The sequence below is a fragment of the Triplophysa dalaica genome, chromosome 8, assembly GCF_015846415.1.
Source record: "Triplophysa dalaica isolate WHDGS20190420 chromosome 8, ASM1584641v1, whole genome shotgun sequence".
NCBI lineage: Eukaryota > Metazoa > Chordata > Actinopteri > Cypriniformes > Nemacheilidae > Triplophysa > Triplophysa dalaica.
In genome coordinates, this window is record NC_079549.1 from 16871033 (window position 1) to 16889961 (window position 18929).

Genomic DNA, 18929 nt, shown 5'->3' on the forward strand with positions numbered 1-18929 from the left:
GCAATGGGCTCTTTTCACTCGGGCCAAAAAACAACCACCTAGCAACCAGATAGCAAGACATTAAAAACACCTGTGACACCTTAGCAACCTTGAAAACACCCGACGAGTTAAAATCATAAAAAAATCATTTTATCCTTGTTTTCCTTTCTTAACATGAAATGCTTTGTTAGTTCTCACCACTTTATCTAACACTGTTGTCTGTGAGTAATTCCATCCCGTCTTGCAAGTATGAGAACGACGTCAAGGCCAAAGTCACTCACTCCTGACTTGACTGTTGGAGGGTGACAACACCTCAGCCATGTTTCTAATGCCTTTCTTCCTATAAACAACCATTCCCTCTTCCTCTCTCACTTCTGTACTAAAATCCCAGTTCAATAAAATCAAATATTTAAAAAAGTCCCTAAATAATTCCCTTGCAGGCCCGATCACCCCAGAGACAATTTATATCAATTTCTCACCCTGCACACATAATTCATTTGCCGCTTAGCTCCCACAAATGCTTTGTGTCTTACCCCCACCTTCAGACACTAAATCATCATCAACCAGACTTTTACAAACTCTTTCTTTTACATCACCTGTGCTGCTTATTATTAAAAACAACTCTAAGTCTGTTAAAAGGACAGTTCACCTAAAAATGAAAATTCTGTCATCGTTTATTCAACATATTGTCTTATCAAACCTATATGATTTCTTTCTACTGCAGAACACAAAAGAAGATATTTTGAAGAATGTTAACCGTCACCCATTCACTTGCATTGGTTTTCTCTCCATCCAATAGAAGTGAGTGAGTGCCGGTGCGGTTCTGTTACCAGCTTTCTTCCAAATATTTACCTTTGTGTTTTGCAGAAGTCATCATATTGGTCTAAAATGAAGAATGGGTGAGTAAACGATGACAGAATTTTCATTTTTTGGTGAACAATCACTTTCCTCCGGATGTGCCTATCTCACAAACAATCAATGCAGAGCAAACCTTCTGTCATGAGTTGTCGTGTGACGTCCACTGATAAGAGCACAAGGACAATGCTCTGAACACAGATGTTCTTAATCAGTTCAGCTCCTCATTGACTTGAGCAGATAATAACAGAGAAGAGTGATAAGATATAATAGGACACATAATCAAATCATCAGCACTAAGTTGATACAGCTGTAAATAAATCGAAATAAATCGAAGTTTTCAATCTTATCTAAGAAATTAAAAAGTTTACCGATATCTCCACTGTTCTATTTTTTATGAAATTAAAACAGAGAAACTCTGACGATGACTTTGAGAAAAAGTTTTTTGGAAAAGTAAAAATAGAGCAAAGTACTGTACTCACCATAAAATGGGGCTGAGTTAGAATCCGTCTCAGCTCTTTAGCGTCAATATTTTCAGGATAGCAAGAAATCTCCTCCAATACCTACAGACAAACAAAATCATCAGAACTGTCCTCACGCTGCCATTTCCTTGTGACACCCTATTAAAAAATCAAATTATAAAAACACGATAGGCTTTTATAAACACATACGCTGCAACTTTGAGCCGACTGCTATGCTGAGACCCTACACATCATATATCAGAAAAGAGAAAGACACACGCAAACATTTCTGGTATGACCCTTAGACCCTTGTGACCAATCAGCACTCCTGTCTGGAGTCATTTGGGCCCATTCCAGTGGTGGGGTGAGCGAGGGGAGGTGGGAGGAGGTGATTTGGCACAGTACTGCTGATATGTCATAACTCCCTGCTGAGTGCCGGAACTTCAGCGTCCCTTGAAGTCACGTTATTCATGTTTAATCAGCTCCAATCAATGTTTAGAGGCACCTGACGGCCCCCTAACTTTAGCCAATCAAAAAAGCGAAATTTGCGGTATTTATAAAGAAAAACATTCCCGGATCCCGGAATAAACATTTATGTTCATATTTATCTAGCAGATGCTTTAATCGTAAGCAATTTTCAAATGCCTGAGCAATATAACATTGGTTGAGTGGTTACAAGGAAAGAGGACATTCGTTTTAAAGATTGGGAAAATGTCTTCAGCTTACATATTCCAGATGTTTCAAAGCCGTGCTCGGCCCGTCGTCAGCGGAGGTCTTAGCATAAGAGACACACAGGAGAGTTTTGTAACATTTACACTTATAGTCCGTTTTAGTAGTTTTAGTAGCACAGTGTCGAAGGTTGAGCTTTAGAGGAAAAGTTAAAGGTGATGGGTTAGTTTTCGTCCCGCTGGCTCAGTGCAAGACCGAAAGGATTATCCTAAAGCATTTCACCACTGCCAGTGGTCACAAGCCAGAGGTCCTCGAAGCTTATTTCTTAATCACCAACATGTCTGAGCCCCTTTATGATGTGCAATTGAAGAGCTTGAAGTCCCGCTGAGGGAGGCCATCAAACTAAATAGAACAAAACTCCTTGAAGAAATAGTTTTTCTTCATATTTATCTCAGATTAATGGTTCTTAACAAGTGGGTTGCACCCAACACTTGGTCGCATGTCTGCAGGACACATGCTGAATGCACATCATTACTTTTAGATGTATGTACTTTTTTTCTCCAAAGTGCATTCAAGCTGTACATTTTATCAGTATGTGTGTTCCTTAGGGGTTGATTTTTGAAATAAGATTGAAATATTATAGTAGTGTCTCATTCTTTATCAGTGAGCATATCCTCAGAAGCCCAATGTGATTCAATAGCATTAAAAAGAGCTGCTCTGTCTGACTCCACACACTCATTATTATGTTGTCATGCTATGTTTTCTAGACCGCTCTATAGGCGCAAGCAAACAAACACATTCACATGTTAATCTGGGTTTCTATTCGCAGCCGGGTTTGACGGAGGAAGAAAACAGGCGTGTTCACACGAGCAATAGACCTCATGGGAGCTGTAAATGTCACATAAATAAAACACTCAGCTGAACAAGCATCTACAAAATAGTCCTCTGTGCAAGACTTTCTGTTAAACTATACAAAAACCAAAATCACACGACTACCACATGGTGCTTTCTGAACAAAATCCACAAACAGAGCAAAGTAAAAACATTAACCATAGCAACTGGAGTTATATGTCTAAGGAATCGGTTCAAATCACCGGTTTGTGTCATATGGTTCATATCGATTTGTGGTGCACTTTTGTGATGAGGACAGTGATAGAACAGAAGAGAAAAAGTTCAGAGAGACAATCAGCTTGTAAATAACAGTTTATAAAAGTGGTTAGCAAGATATACAATGAGTCACTTCAGGACATCCTGACGTGCAGAAGCGTATTAGCAACGGAAACAAACATTGTGAAAACATGCACATTTACAAACCATCTATTGTATAACACAAACACAAACAAACACACAATATTCTTAATAGTAGGCAGTAATAGACAGAGATAGTATAGTTTATAGTAATAGAAATATCTAAATATTATTCCGGTTAAATCCACATCCACGTGTCTCGTTGAAGGCATTAAAAATCGTCAATGTAGCCCAGGTAGGATGCTTAGGTTTGGTAAGGGCTAGTGTTTACCCACAGTTGACTAGTTTTAAAGTGGTCATATGATGCTATTTTTTGTTTTATTATATATTAGATAAGTCAAATATTTAAGTCTAAAACCAAGAGATAATCTCTATGTAAAACCAGAGGCTTTTCCAGACTTGCCTAAAACACCTCATTCAAACACGAGCCCACAAATCTATGTCAGTGTGTGGTAAGCTTTGTATAACAACACCCTAATATATATGCAAGAAACAAGGCAAAGCATCATGGAGATGCTTTGCGTTTCATTGTGAAAACAAAACTGAAGCCAGCAAGTATGTTTATTTATTTATTAAAGAATTTGCTACTGACTATTCAAACGTGTTTTTTTGTCATTCCTACGATCAAAAATGCTGAAATTATGCCAATATGCTTTGGAAGCCGATGTTCCGAAAATTGTAAGATGCGTAACATTTCCGACACATGCTATTCCACCAATCACAATGCACTGGGTAGCTGGCCAATCACAACGCGCTTTTCAGAACGATGAGCTTTGTTAAAATCAACGTGTTACAGAAAGGCGATACAGAGATGAGCAGTGTGTTTTTTGAACAGTAAACAAGTAAACACACTGTTTTACACCAAATACACACAATTATGTTTGTTTTAGCTATGTCATATGACCCCTTTAAACTACAAGATAAAACTTGCAGGGAATAGTACAGTCATGGCCAGAAGTATTGGCAATGCCACAATTTTTGTGTTTTGCAAAGTTTGCTGCCTTAATATTTGTAGATCAGTTTTTCCACATGTTTTTTATGACAAACTGGAAAACAATGATAAGCATATCTAAGTTTAAAAGATTTATTGGAAAAAACATAATATACGCAAAGAGTCAATATTTCCAGCGTTAAACCGTGTTTTTCATTTGCTCTTGCATGCTGGATATTATCTTTTCGGCCAAAATCTTGCCTTATCAGTGCTCAGTGTTGGCCACAATTTTTGGACTTCTGCTTCTCCACGTGCCTTTTGAGGTTTGACCACAGGTTCTCTATATGGGATAGACATCTCGGGAGTTGCTTTTTTATGCAATTATTTAAAATGCATCTGATCACTCTGCACAATGAATGAACACCTCAAGCAGAAACTTTGCAAAACACATCATTTATGTCACTCCAAATACTTTTGGCCATGACTGAATACTCAATAGCTTTGGTTTGATCACTGCGACTTCACTAAGATTTTGTACTCACCTCTTTGGCTCTCTGAACGGCATCACTGGAAGGATTCCTGATTTGGGGTGACGACTTGGTGTTTATCTTGTCATAAAGCTGAAAAAGTCAAATTGAAGGAATTGTTAATCATTGTTTAGTTATATTGAATCTAAATGTTTCTACAACAGTCTTTCATTTTTGAGAAAAAGGTACAGTAAAACTCCTCTCAAAAGTGGACATTGTAATGAATATTGAATAAAGACCTGCTATTTCAGAGACAGATGCTCTTTTATTAATGGCAGGCAATTCATTCATGAAAAGCTAATTTTACAATCAGAAACAAAAGGAAATTAAAACCTTCTCATCCACACAAACATCATCATTGCACTGAGAGTGCTCCTGTTTTAGGGCCACAATTCTGTATTCATTTTTATTCAATATTCAAAGACTCTTAAAAGCAACAAATGAGGAAACAAAATGTACCCTGCATAGACATTGACAGACCCTTTTTCAATGCTAACCAAAAGACATGAACTGTAGTGTAATGGTTAGAAAAGTACAATGCTCCTCCATACCTCAACATTATTATTTAATGCTCAAATATTTTGATTGTAACACAATATAACTACATAACCCAATATACACATATAAATAAATAAATAATCCTCGATTTAAAAAAGTTTTATTTTGAGGATTACTTTGCACATGTTCTGACTTTGCATTATTCCGTATCAAAAAATAAACTGCATTATGCTGAATTATGATAACCATTCATCATCATTCATCTCGTATTGTTTCTGCTCATAAAAGTAAAAAAAAAAACATTAAAACGGCTCCATTATATTCAGCAGGGTGTGCAAAAACTACAACCTAGCAAGTAAAGAGAAAAGGGTACTCAAGAAAAGCTAACATAGCATGATCTTATCTCTTCCACATTTCAGTTCTCTGAACACAACCCATTTCACAACACTGAAACACTTTCAAAACATATGAAATTTGCATTGTCAGCCGAGCGTTTGTATGGCCTGTCACACTCAAAACAAGACGGGTTCAAGGAAGAAAACAGTCCAGATTACTCACCACAGCCAATCTGTAAAGAAACCAAGTATAACATTCTCAGGAAGAGCTAAACTCAAGGTACAGTATTTATATGTTACTGCTGATCAGACCTTTACACTGTAACTGTACACACACAGCTCTTGCCCATGAGAGGAAGGCTAACGTCTTAACAGAAATAAACGCAGTGGCTGACAATAGGCGCTAGCGCTGCCCTCCCTATTCAGAGCCGGAGTTGAGGTCTCTATGGGACGACGAGCATTCACAGCCTCTCTGTGATAATCTTACCCACAAACCCCAAGCATGAGGGACGGGGAGTTCTCTCTGCTTTCCTTTAGCCTGTGGTTATTGAGACAGACCCCACAACCACACAGAATCGCATCAAAAATGAGTCTATTGACAGAGGCCTTATTTCAAAGATACGCACACACGCACAAAGCTGAAACAAAGATACGGGTCCACAGCTGCACTTATTTACTTATTCACAAACAAAGACACACACACAAAACACCATAATACTGAATGTGTTAAAGACAAGCTAAACACAGACAGCAGAGAAAGAGTGCATGGACGTGCATATATAAATGCAATAAATGAACAAAGTATGAACTAAGCTCATTGAGTTGTCAAATAAACACGACACAGAAAAAATACAATAAAGAGCTCTTGTTTACTAATTGCTAATGTTTGAAACAAAACTAACATCTGTCAAACATTCAATGACATGAACTTTACCAAACATAATTGTTTGGTAAATATAAACAATAGTATTATTGATGACTCAATACAAAAAAGAGCCCTAAGGGGCGATTCACATTTTGAGTCTTAAACCATGCGCAAAACACGAGCCCTCTGAAAAGTTGAAATATTTCTTTCTCGCCTTTAAAAATGTGCGTGGTGCACCACATGCGACATCTAAAATAACGAACTTGCGCGCACAAAAGACGCGAAATGTGAATCGCACCTAGCATGTGACATAATCCTAAAGTTGTTCTTTAAAAAACTGCATTCAAAGAAAGCTCTTACAGTATCTTAAGGTCAACCTGAAGATAAGAAACCCAAAGGAGAGTCATTTTCAAAATTACAGATTTGTTGTCAAAAACACAAATGTGTCAGTGGTCGCCCTTTTGTGGTTATTTTTTTTTGAGGTATAATGAATGGGGTCATTCAGGAGCTGTTGTATTCTCTTACATCTAACAACGAATGGAGGTGATGGTCCTGAAAGACGCTGTGTAGAAAATCCAGATCTTTCTCACTGCAGTCTGTCAGGGCATGAATCTCCTCCAGACTGTCCAGCACCTGTGACACAGCCCCTATGCATGTACACACACAAAACCCAAGCATTAACTTATTTTAAAGGAGCACGTACAACAAATGACACACACATTAAACTCTGTAAGAGGACAGGCAGTAACACCTACTTTCTGCATCTAGCAGTCCTGCACAGTGGCCAGCACAGAAACAAGCAACAAATATAGCATTAACAATACAGAGATTATTTATAAGCATATGTAAGAGACCACAGAACAACAATTTCTGTTCTGAATGTACAGAGAACGAAATAAGACAGGAAGTAACCACAAACAAAATAAGAAGAAAACAGGAAACTCTCTGCTGGTTCCTTTACCTGATGAAGTGGGGTCTTCAGAAAAATCGGGCATTTCTTCAGGTGGGTCTCCATAGAAAGAGTTGAACTTGTGACTAGAAACTGCTGCGAGAACAGCGCCCTGTCAAAGCACATGAATATGGGTCAAATAGAGCTACAGCTTAAAATAACTTAAACATGTAATAACTTATTTTAAATAAAAGCATTGAAAAGTCTGTCACATTTGCAACACAGTATTTAATCATTTAAAAAAAATCAAATTTCTTAAAAAACAGCCAGTTTGGACATACAAGGTTTCAGAAGGACTGTGACGATAAACTAACTGAAACAAAAAATATAAAAACAAAATCGAATTAATTCAAATGTTATTTCAACTACAATAAAATTGACAAATAAAACTATAATAAAGAATTTATTTGTTAGTTATAAATAATTTATATTTACATAATATGGTCTTTATATTTCACCTAACATGCATCGATTTTGTGTACATAAGCAACTGGTGGAGCAAAATGCAAATAGTAGTGCTAGTGTCTCACTTTTAGCTTCCTCCTGGCATTGAACTTCCTCAGCTGCTCAACTGTTTCAAGAAGGTGAATCTTGTAGGCATAGCGGTCCCTCTCCTAACAGGAAACACACACGCATTCATATAATGCATAATATGCACATCATTTTCTTAATGGCTGGAAAGAAAATTGTCTTTAAAAAGTTAATAAAATCATTATTGTTTGTGAAGTCGTCTTATACAAAAGAGCACATTTCTGTCATGTTCACTGCTGTCAAAAATGATTAGCATACAGTTTAGATTGGTGGTAGAGTTCTGTTCTGGACAAAACTCCCTGTCTATCCATGCAGCAAGCATGAATAGGAGCAGGGAGCACAGCGATAACCCCCCCTTACGGTTATCAGAACAGAACAAGATGTCATTAGGTCTTGTGTTACACATAATCAAAATATATTGGAGAGTTATGAAAAGGAATAAGAGAAGTTGAGTCCGATTGTCAATATGAAGTGGAACTGGGGATGGAGGAGGGTAATTTGCTCCTGAGCAACGTGAAAAGCTGCTATTAGCCAAAAGAATTTAGTTTTTTTGTGTTCTGTTGGTACCTTGAGCCAGGGATGATTGAGAGCTTCATACACTGTGATCCTCTCTGCAGGGTCCAGCATCAGCATACGACGCACCAGGTCTTTGGCACTCTCTGAGATGTGGCCCCACTGTCGAGGGTTCATCTGTGGAACAAACACAAATAAACCCACAGACTTAAAAATAAGAATGTAATTCAAATAAGCATCTTTATGCCACCACCAGACGCTGCCTATTCAAAAATGAAGTAACTACCACTACCTTGTATCTTCCTTTAATGACTGATTCGAACAGGCGCTCTTTAGTCCCGTAAAATGGAAGGCAGCCGCTCAGCAGTATAAAGAGAATAACTCCACAGCCCCACACGTCCACGGGTTTTCCATAAGGGTCTCTTTTCACCACCTCAGGGGCCATGAAATGTGGAGTACCAACCCGACCTGCATTACAGACAATATTTACAAAGAACTGTATATACTTTGAATAATGAAAGACAATCACGCATACACACTAACAGGTCATAAGTGAATAAAATCTTCACTTTAAAGATTTAGAGTTAAAGACACAAGTTATCTCATGATCTTAGATTTATACTACACCCTGAGCAAGTGCTTCTGTACAAAACAATGAACTGAAACCATGATTATTATCAGAGTCCAGTGTTTCAGTTCTTCGTATCAATATAATGAAAACACAATGTTGTTTTAGTTCATGGTCATGTTTTTACTACACAGGAAGTTCAAAGATGATTTCAAGCATAAGACACTGAAGACATGACTAAGAGCTTAAAGTTTAGGGACTAAGTATTGCAAGTACAGAAACATTATGCTTTGTTACCATTATGTTCAACCAGTGGCGGATCTAGGATTTTTTTAAAGCAGGGGCCACAATTTACAGACGGGTGCTAACTATAGTGCGCAATTCTTTTTCATTTTTCAATTGCTTATGGGACTACTGGACCTCTGAACAAAACACTGGATATGAGTTAGAGAATGATGCAGGTTTATTAACGATAAACAGAGATGAGAACAGGTCAGTGAGGGTAAACCAACACAACACAAAACTTTTATATACTTATAAACATAGTTTTGGTATGATCAAATACTATAGGGTATTAAGTGTCAGACACTATTATCCATCCCTGTACTACTTTTTATTTTCTGAAGTAACTCATACGTGAATCCTATATTGAATCTAGCTGTTAATAAAATAAAGGTAAACTAGTGTATTGTTGTAGTTGCAGGGCTCAACGCTATACATTTTTTTCGACTGGCTTGAAATTTTTAATTATTCTGCCAACATTTATTAAATTAATTCAATAAATTAAATAGTTGTTGTTGTTATTGTTCTTTTTGACCCATCGTGTTACCTTGTATTCTAATTAGTAAACTTCTATGACACCAAAATTCAGTGGTGGTAAAAGAAATGGCTGCTCGAACGCCTTCCTGAGCGTCATCACTTCAAACATAATCTGGTCGAATGCATTTTCGACTTCTTCTAGAAGTGATCAAAACGTTGACAATCTAGAAACGTTTCACACCCCGTTTACACCAGTATTTATTGTCGTCCACTTGTGCGATTAGGCATGGGCAGGTATGACATTTTGACAGAATGATAACCTTTAGCAAAACTGTCACGGTTTCACAGTATTGCAATTAGAAAACTAAAATGTGTTATTTTTGGGGCTGTCAACGTTAAAGTGTAAAAGCATATGATTAACATTTTCAGATTAACGCGTTTAAAATATTTAACGCAAGTAATACAGCATCCCGTTGTTGTGTCATCCTTTGTCTAGGTTACATTATATAATCCCGCTCTTATTCATGTACAGGCTTTTAATCCACTTATGTGCGTTATGAAACAGTTGCTTTGTTCAGTGAAGATATGCAGCTTCTAGCCGTGGGACGTGGCCAAACGCAACGCGAGGTCCAGTCTGGTGTATACAGCCACGGGCTAAAGGCTGCGTCAGTCTATCTCTGTCAGATAGCGCATCAGTATTAAGTTCTCTTTCGTGCTTCATTGAATAACACCAAACAAGACATTGCCAGAAAGCCCGTTTTGTCAAGAATTTTCGTAAGCACATACTTCAATGTGTTAGATAAAATCTTAAATGAATGTAAAGAGTTGTGAAGATTGGAGGTGTCGAATCTGCGTAGAGAGATTCCTGTCACTAATGTTAATCAAAGAACAAAAGAAAAGAGGAATTCAATGCATTTTGTAGGTTTAATAAGAATTTAATCTGTTTTTAATATACAATTTGGCATTATAGACTGTATTTGTGTTTGAGACCTTCTATTCAATTTGTGTATATTTCCTACCTGTTAGACATGATAGCTCTTAATTATACTTTTGAATGGCTATAATTAATGTTAAAATAAATTAAAAATTATCGATTCAATAGAGACTTAAATACTAATATCAGAATTTTTGCTTTCATTCATAAAATGATGCTGTTAAAGAAATCTGTTGCTTTTACATTAATTTGAAGATTAGATGTGAAATTGTTAGATTGTAAAGTATATTTTAAAAAATTAATGTTATGTGCGATTAATCGTGATTAATCACATAAAAAATGTGTGATTAATCAGATTTTATGTGATTGACAGCACTGGTTATTTTCAATGTCTGCATATTCAAACAACAACTTTTCAACTGGACACAAATACATTTTATTTTGAACCAACATCCATAAAACATATATGTCTGGTAAAAATAAAGCCTTACGATGATAATGCTCTTTTAAAAAATGCATTTTTGTCATTGCCCATATATTAGGCTGTAACGTCAAACATTGCATTACCCAAACACAGCTCATAGCTTTGAAACGGTATCACAGAATATTTTAGTGGTTTTGAAATCTTGACTCTTTCAAACCCATGCCTAGATCCGATCGACCAAAACGTGCAAGTGTAGGCTACAGAGGCCCTGAGAGGACAGGGGCACTTTAGGGGCATATAAGGTTTCAACAGGGACCTATATCCACCAGTGTGTTCAACCACATACACCAATTTTGAGTGCTTAACAAATGAAAAGTTCAAGTACCTCCGGCCACTAGTCCAGACTCTCCCAGCTGTATGGCCACACCAAAGCCGCCCAGTTTCACCGGAGCTGAATTCTCCTTTGATGCCAGCAACACACAATGAGGCTGAAAAGACAAAAAAACTACTGGATCACACAGCTCACAAAAGCGTTGACACTATTACTCAGGTGAAAATAACAAAAATGAATGAAAATGTAATGTATAACTATTATGTTTACCACAGCCTCATATTTGAATGTTTTCCCATTGTTAAAATAAACTTAAAATGATTACCCAGAAAAAACAAAACACTGGGATTCTGTCAATTTGTAGGGGATTACAATCTCAAAGATAACAGTTTAAAAACCATTCAGGAAGTTACAAAGCTATTTTGAATGTTTTGAAATGGGTTCTCTGTTGAAACAAGCGAGTCACATTTAAAAACTGTCCAATTTTTCTGCATTCAAATAATATTTCTTGAAGTACCACAAAGAATGAAGTTGAAAATATACTTTTTACACACATGATTTTCAGACTTTTTTGTTTGTTTGTTCATATCTGTTCAGTTTCATTTAATATAAAATTTAGTGTTAAGCCCTCTTCCTCATTGCAAACTCCTCCTACACATGTTAGCCTGATAGACGCACAGACACCCTTTGAGGTGGTTTATTGAGGAACTGAAAAAGTAAGACCTTCACAAACATGCAAGTTTGCAAAGCAGAGATTCAAAGACAGATAAGACATCAGAAACCTTTCGCAACTGGGCCGTGAAAACCTCTCTTTGATGGACACCATTCACATGGTAAGTAACTTTTCATTATTTATCTGCATCAGACATCTTTTTTGTGCATACTTTAGCTACATGTCATAGTAAGTTAAAAAAGATTCTTACATTAAGATTTAAAGTCAACTCTCTCGTTCAAAGGACTGAGAACTTCCAAAACGCAATGGAGAACAACGCTACCCTGATGTTCCCCAACACATCAAAAATTCTCAGGCAAGACAAAAAATGCCAGATTGACAACACCAACCTGCAGGTGCCACTGGCTATTTTCTACGCTTTCTTCTTTTTGTTTGGATTCGTCGGGAACCTGTTGGCTCTCTGGGTGTTTTTGAGAGTGCATTCTAAAAAGAATTCCATTCGCATTTTCCTCATTAACTTAGCTCTGGCCGACCTACTTCTTCTCATCTGCCTGCCTTTCCGGGTGGCGTATCATTCCAACAACGACCGTTGGTTGCTACCGCAGGTCCTATGCAGGATAGTGGGCAACGTCTTTTATACCAACATGTACATCAGTATAACTTTACTAGGTCTCATAAGTGTCGACCGTTACTTGAAGTTTCAAATGGCGTCCTGCAGACGTATGTTCGTGCAGAGCAGGTGGAGTGTGCTTCTCTGTTGCACCATTTGGACTTTGGCTTTTGCTGCATTGGTGTCACTCATCGTCCAGGCTGAAAACAGCGAGTCCCAAAAGTGCTTCCAATACAAAAAACTAAACAATTCCAAATGGATAGCTTACTTCAATATTGTCATCGTGGCTCTTTTTTGGGTGGTCTACGCAAGCTTGGTCATATCCTACGGAAAGATTGGAATGAAGCTCTTTACAACTTCCAGAGAGAAACCGGATTTCCCCAATGCGACCATATACAACAAAACAGCATGGAAGTCGTTTTTTGTGCTCTTTTTGTTCACACTGTGTTTTGTGCCTTATCATTCTGTGAGGATTTTTTATATTACTTCACAGATGACACCTGACACATCTTGTGACTGGGTAAAGTTGATGGATAAAACGAATGAGATAGTTTTGCTACTATCAGCTCTCAATAGCTGTTTGGACCCGGTGATGTACTTCCTGCTGTGTGGATCTATTCGGAAAGTGATGCTGAAGATCGTCTGTCGTGGTTGTTTTCTGCAAAACACTGGATTTTTCACTACTAGTAACGCTCCACAAGAACAGGCGAATGCAGCTGTGCCTATGACAGCAGCTCAGGAGGACTGACAAGAAAAAACATGTAATTACTGATACTGGTCTAAAAACATACAAACTTGTTACAGACTAGAGTTACAGCGATCATGTGTCTAAAGTTACTCGTACAGTTCATTAATTACTTTACCATTTCTGTGTACTTGTATTATCTGTCAGAAACACTACTTTGTAACTAAAATATTTTTGAACATTCAGACGTTTTTGTAATTGTACCATTTTTGCATATAATAATAAACATGTTTAGGATTTGTATAATATGAAAAGTACTATACTTATGAAATACTTTCAACAGGCCATTCTGCGCAATAACATGTAGATAAACTGTATAGTTGCTGGGTTCTAGGAAGCTGCAACCACTGTGTATAATGCAAAATGGGGAAACCTGTGCACCTGTTTGTGGTTATCATGTAAAATTAAAAACATTGTAAGTTTACATATAAATTTTTACAGAGGCTTGCGTCATTTGCCGTCATGTACACGACTGCATCTTCGACCACCCCACGGCAACCTAGGGATGCACCGGCCAAAGGCCGATCACCGACAAAGAGATATAACGTGTCATTCATAATCCAAGAACTTTTCAACGGTCTTCTTTCTCCAAATTTGTTAACACTGGGTTAGAACTTCCGCCCAAGTCACGCGTGTGACCTTTCCAATGTGATAACCTAATACAGAAGTAGTGGACACACATCCTGGAGGACCTCTGAGGCAGAGCAAGCCATATATTTATGCTTAAAAAGTGTCACATTTTTTTAGTTTTCTTTGAAAATGATCAATCGTTTACATGCACCCTTACAAATCGGCTAGTGTCGTGAAGAGCCTTTTGAAGCTGCGATGAAACAGAATTTTGGATCTTAACCTAAATTAACCTTCTAAGTGCATTAGATGGATAAGAAGCCTGGAAACCTTTCCTCAAAAGCCTTAATATGTTTTCGACAGAATAAATAAACACACGGACAGCTTGTATGACATGTGAGTGAATTATCATTAAAATTGTAATTTAAAAGCTCACAAATTCGTTAAGACTTGAGAAGAGGTCACAATTCAACTGCCATTAAAAACAACATTAGGGTAAAAATGCCACAATTTTTTTCTTTGGGGTGAACTACTGTTTTAAATAGGGCTTATGTTGACATCTAGTGGCAGACCACTTGCTTATTTTAGAGAACCACATGATAAAAGAATAAAACGAAATTAAAATAAAACAAAGTCAGTCGTTTTACAGAGGTTACTATAATATGATCCGCGGTGCTTTTACATACATTACGAAAATGTTTACATACACACAAATAATGATGTCGTAATACAGGTATGGCTGCCCGTTTATTTTTTGATAAAAATGCTATGTTAATAAGAAAATATTTGAGAATTGCATTTAAGAATATTCTTTAGAACTTCCTATAATTTATCTTGAAAAATGTTGAATTCTATAGAGGTGTGGTAGTGTGTGCTGCTTGCATATGCCAGTGAGTTTCAATATGCTGGTAAATGTCTTAATATTGTTGCTGCTAGTCTAGGAAAGTATTGTTGCAATCCTGTATGGAGGAGGATGTGTGCAGGTGTTGATAATGTCCTTCAGGTTGTGATCATAGTTTGTAGCTTGTCAATGTAATCCTGTATAAGTTTTAAGCTTTACCGTGCCCATGTGTGTGTAGGGGGAGGGGGTCCACAAGTCACTTGTGCACAGGAGCCTTTGAATTCTTAATCCGGGCCTGGCGACCACTGTATGATGTCAAAGGATGTCGCGAGCGGCGGGGCTAATGTCAGACTGCCCACTCCGGTCTGAAGTACACAAGTTACTGACCGGTAAAGACGCTTTCATTCAGAAATGTGACCCTGGACAACAAAACCAGTCTTAAGTAGCACAAGAACATTTTTAGTAATCGCCATAAATACAAGGTATGGGTAACAATTACCAATCTTTCTTTTATGCAACAAATCATTATGATTTTAAGTAAAGTTCATGTTCCATGAAGATATTTGATCAATTTCCTACTTTAAATGTATAAAAACCTTAATTTTGTAAGAGTGCCTCAGATTAATAACTTTAAAGGCAATTTTCTCAATATTTAGATTTTTTTGCACCCTCAGATTCCAGCTTTCTAAACAGTTGTTGTTCTGCCAGATAGTGTCCTATCCTAACAAACCATTTATCAATAGAAAGCTTATTTATTCAGCTTTCAGGTGATGTAAAAATTCAATTTGAGACTGGTTTTGTCATCCAGGGTCACAAATTTACTCTGGATTGATAAGTTCCGTGCTGTGTCTTTCTCTAACACTTAAATTGCTCTACACACTGCCGACATGTTTGCAGCATAAATAACGCAATCGCATCGCTCTCTCTCTCTCTCTCTCTCTCTCTCTCTCTCTCTCTCTTGCTCTCTCTCTCGCGCTCTCCCTCGCTCTCCCTTGCTCGTTCGTTCTCTGCGCTGGTTGCTCCTTGATCATATCGAAAAATTGACCCTTAAGACTGGTTTTGTCGTCCAGGGTCACAAATTTACTCTGGCGTGATAAGTTCCGTGCTGTGTCTTTCTCTAACACTTAAAATGCTCTACACACTGTCGACATGTTTGCAGCATAAATAACGAAATCGCATCTCTCTCTCTCATTCTCTCTCTCTCTCTCTCTCTCTCTCTCTGTGTCTCTCTGTCTCTCTCTCTCTCTCTCTCTCGCTCTCTCTCTCGCTCTCTCTCTCGCGCTCGTTCGTTCTCTGCGCTGGTTGCTCCTTGATCATATCAAACATCATACTGTGTATAGAGTTCAGTTTTTGTAATTTATGTATTCATATTAAGTAATAGGTATGTTCAGCAACAAAACATATTCGGTCGAAAATAGCAAAAAATAAACATGTTTTTGGGTGAATATGTTCGGTTGGCGAACTTTCGGCCCATCCCTATTACTAACTATGAATACATAATAAATTACAAGAACTGAACTCTATACACTTTTAAACCACACAGTAGATAAAAGACTTCTTCAGTGCAAACTGTACCCCTAAATGTTGTGTGTTCAGGATGTGGTCAGAAGTAAACCAGCATTTCCTATGTCACACGCATTGTGTGAATGCGCGATCTGCCTCAACTTCAAGTGAGAACAAGAGTGAAGCATGTAAGGGAAACACAAAATGCCTGTGCAAACGTTTATTGCTATGAATGCCTCAGGAGCCATTGATTTTGCAAGGTACAGTGATTTTTATAGTATCATCTCTATGCCTCTTTTCTAATCTATTTGTAAGAGTCTTTTTGGTTTATGCTTGGCATGCTTCCAAAAAATTTTTAGTTATTCATTAATAGTTATAAAACATTGCACCTTTGTGGAACCCTAATACTGTTTACAAATGACAGATCAAGCGCAATGATTGGAATAATCATTTTGTACAGAAAAGCATTAAACAACATTTAAAGTTCTAGAAAGGGTTGAATGTGAAATTCAATAAAAAGTATAAATGAAATAAAAGAATGTGTTCAATAATCATAAAAAATACAATTTAAACACAGAGGGCTTTTTTTTAAATCGTGGATTGAAATCGTAGATAGAGTTGACAGTGTGCTTCCTGTTCTAACTCTTTCTGTCTTTATTTCTGAAGCGAATGCATTGTAAAGCGGGAAGAAAGTCATGCAACCATCTTACCCTGGCTCTATCTTTCTTTGGCTCTCCTGGGCCTCCCGACCAATGGAATAGTTTTGATGGATCTTTGGAGATCAGAGAGGACACCCTCAGTCATCTTTACTTTAAACATAGTCGTGTCAGACCTGATGCTGTGCTGCAGTTTTTTCCTCAGAGTAGCATACTACAAAAAGAATGTCAAATGGCAGTCTGGAAGTTCAGTCTGTAACGCTGTGGATCTCATCACATTCTCTTGCTTCTACATTAATCTTTATTGCAACATGTGCTTTCTCTTGTGGACCAGCATCAATCGCTACGCCACTGTTGTAAATCCAGTCTACGCTTTATTTCGTTTCTTTAAACATCCAAAGCCCTGCTTGATCATTTGCTTGTTGACCTGGTTGGTTGTGTCCTCAATTGTGAGCGCCAGCATGGGGATTAAAATGAGTTTAAGAAACATAAATGGGACATGCTTTGATCAGGTTATCAACGGTTTCCTCCTTTATAAAGCGAAATTCAAAACAGTCCACAGTATCGGTGTGGCAGGATTTTTTTTCATTTTGTTCTTGATGTTGGTTAGCTATGGCCTACTGGTCTTTCACCTGCAGCAGGTGAGGGGTGGAAGTCTGATCAGTGCTGGATTCGGGCCTGGAGGCGGACTAAAAGTTCGGAGGAAGATTCTAGCCTCTGTCATACTGTTTGTCCTTTGTTTCCTACCATACCACATCCAAAGAATCATCTTACTAAAATCAGACGGAGGAGACTGTCAAGCAGAGTTCAGGATCAAAACCATCACCATATTTTTAGCAGCTCTAAGCTCCTGCCTTCAACCAGTCCTGCATCTGGTGTTGCGTTTACACTGCTGTCGTGCCAAACGCAATGCCAGGGCCAAACCCAAACCTGAGATCTCAAAGAGCCTGGCAACACCTAACATCAATACCATAATTCTGACAGATAATGCTGTAAAACAAACGGAGAAAACAAAGAACGACAAAGGCGAACTCAGCAACCAACCAACACAATAATGAGGAAGAACATATACTTTCTATGCAATAATAAAGCTTGTCAAAACTCATGTAAAAAATAACAACACAATATGTAAAACATGAATATCTAATTCAATGCGATTGTTCTTGTAGCTCAGTTGGTAGAGCATGGTGCTACTGTAACAATGGCAAATCATGGGTAAATTCATAGCGAACAAACAAACTAATTAATATACTGCATACACCAACTTAAGCTCAACTCTAAATTTGCTTTATTGACCTACAGTACTGAACGTTTTAATAGCTTTTCTTTTTAGAGCCATTGCATACTTTATGGGTATTAATCCCAATAATATTTTTTTGTTTTATTGTCAGATCTTACCCTATTAAGTATTATATTGTATATATTTGTATGGTCAAATGTGATTATTTAAATAAAGGTGTACATTATTTGAATTTAACAAAAGGTGGCACCATGAGACTATAAAAATACAGTGCAGGTATTCTTTCATTGAAGTCAAAGACTCACCAGTTTACTGAAAATCTTTGGCAAGGAGATATTCTTTTAAATGACTAATGTACTACAGGCGAAATTTTGATTTGGAAATATAGTATTTAACGAACACAACAGTAGTCTCCAAAGGTCCAGATGCTGCATGGTAAACTTGTCAAATAAATATACCAACCGTTATTGTCTGACGTGCTACATGTATGAGAATCATGAGTATCATCTGCGAGAGGAACCATGTAAACAGAGACCTAAATATAAAGCATTCATGCTCAGAGTTACTTCCTTCAGACACATACTGCTCCCGAATCACTTTGGACACTTGGTGACGGCAAATACAATAGAGGGGTGAGTGTTTCTTATTGCTAAAAATAACTATTGCTTAAGTACTAACATTACTGTAATATTACTGCATAAATATTTAACATTTAAA

The 18929-nt window shown here is 37.4% G+C and overlaps 3 protein-coding genes across 18 annotated transcripts in view; 2 read left to right on the plus strand and 1 right to left on the minus strand.

Annotated features, from left to right (window-relative positions):
* Positions 1-18929, minus strand: part of caska (calcium/calmodulin-dependent serine protein kinase a) — a 115700-nt gene that overhangs the window by 15342 nt on the left and 81429 nt on the right. For 5 of the 16 annotated variants that reach the window (XM_056755803.1, XM_056755805.1, XM_056755801.1 and 2 more), the window contains exons 6-15: positions 11432-11534; positions 8651-8829; positions 8416-8538; positions 7848-7931; positions 7330-7429; positions 7124-7141; positions 6894-7015; positions 4686-4763; positions 2022-2069; positions 1317-1397 (exon numbers count right to left, since the gene is read on the minus strand). In XM_056755803.1, the coding sequence (XP_056611781.1) occupies positions 1317-1397; positions 2022-2069; positions 4686-4763; positions 6894-7015; positions 7124-7141; positions 7330-7429; positions 7848-7931; positions 8416-8538; positions 8651-8829; positions 11432-11534 (936 nt within the window). The remainder of the gene's footprint in view (positions 1-1316; positions 1398-2021; positions 2070-4685; positions 4764-6893; positions 7016-7123; positions 7142-7329; positions 7430-7847; positions 7932-8415; positions 8539-8650; positions 8830-11431; positions 11535-18929) is intronic. The other 11 variants (XM_056755812.1, XM_056755815.1, XM_056755810.1 and 8 more) reach the window with 5 other exon arrangements.
* LOC130428011 (probable G-protein coupled receptor 34) lies at positions 11551-13819 on the plus strand. Its single transcript, XM_056755820.1, has 2 exons — positions 11551-12210; positions 12334-13819. The coding sequence occupies exon 2, from the start codon at positions 12356-12358 to the stop codon at positions 13406-13408; it is 1053 nt and encodes a 350-aa protein (XP_056611798.1). The 5' UTR covers positions 11551-12210; positions 12334-12355; the 3' UTR covers positions 13409-13819.
* On the plus strand, positions 16468-18038 carry gpr82 (G protein-coupled receptor 82). Its single transcript, XM_056755818.1, has 2 exons — positions 16468-16576; positions 16983-18038. Exons 1-2 carry the CDS (start codon positions 16521-16523, stop codon positions 18025-18027), a joined length of 1101 nt encoding a protein of 366 aa, XP_056611796.1. The 5' UTR covers positions 16468-16520; the 3' UTR covers positions 18028-18038.

What these genes read in the sequence shown, in the direction of transcription:
- LOC130428011 (XM_056755820.1), top strand. Translation starts at nt 12,356, where the DNA reads ATGGAGAACAACGCTACCCTGATGTTCCCCAACACATCAAAAATTCTC.
- gpr82 (XM_056755818.1), top strand. Translation starts at nt 16,521, where the DNA reads ATGCCTGTGCAAACGTTTATTGCTATGAATGCCTCAGGAGCCATTGAT. An exon ending in GGAGCCATTGATTTTGCAAG is followed by an intron (nt 16,577 to 16,982) that starts GTACAGTGATTT and finishes TTATTTCTGAAG; the next exon opens with CGAATGCATTGTAAAGCGGG.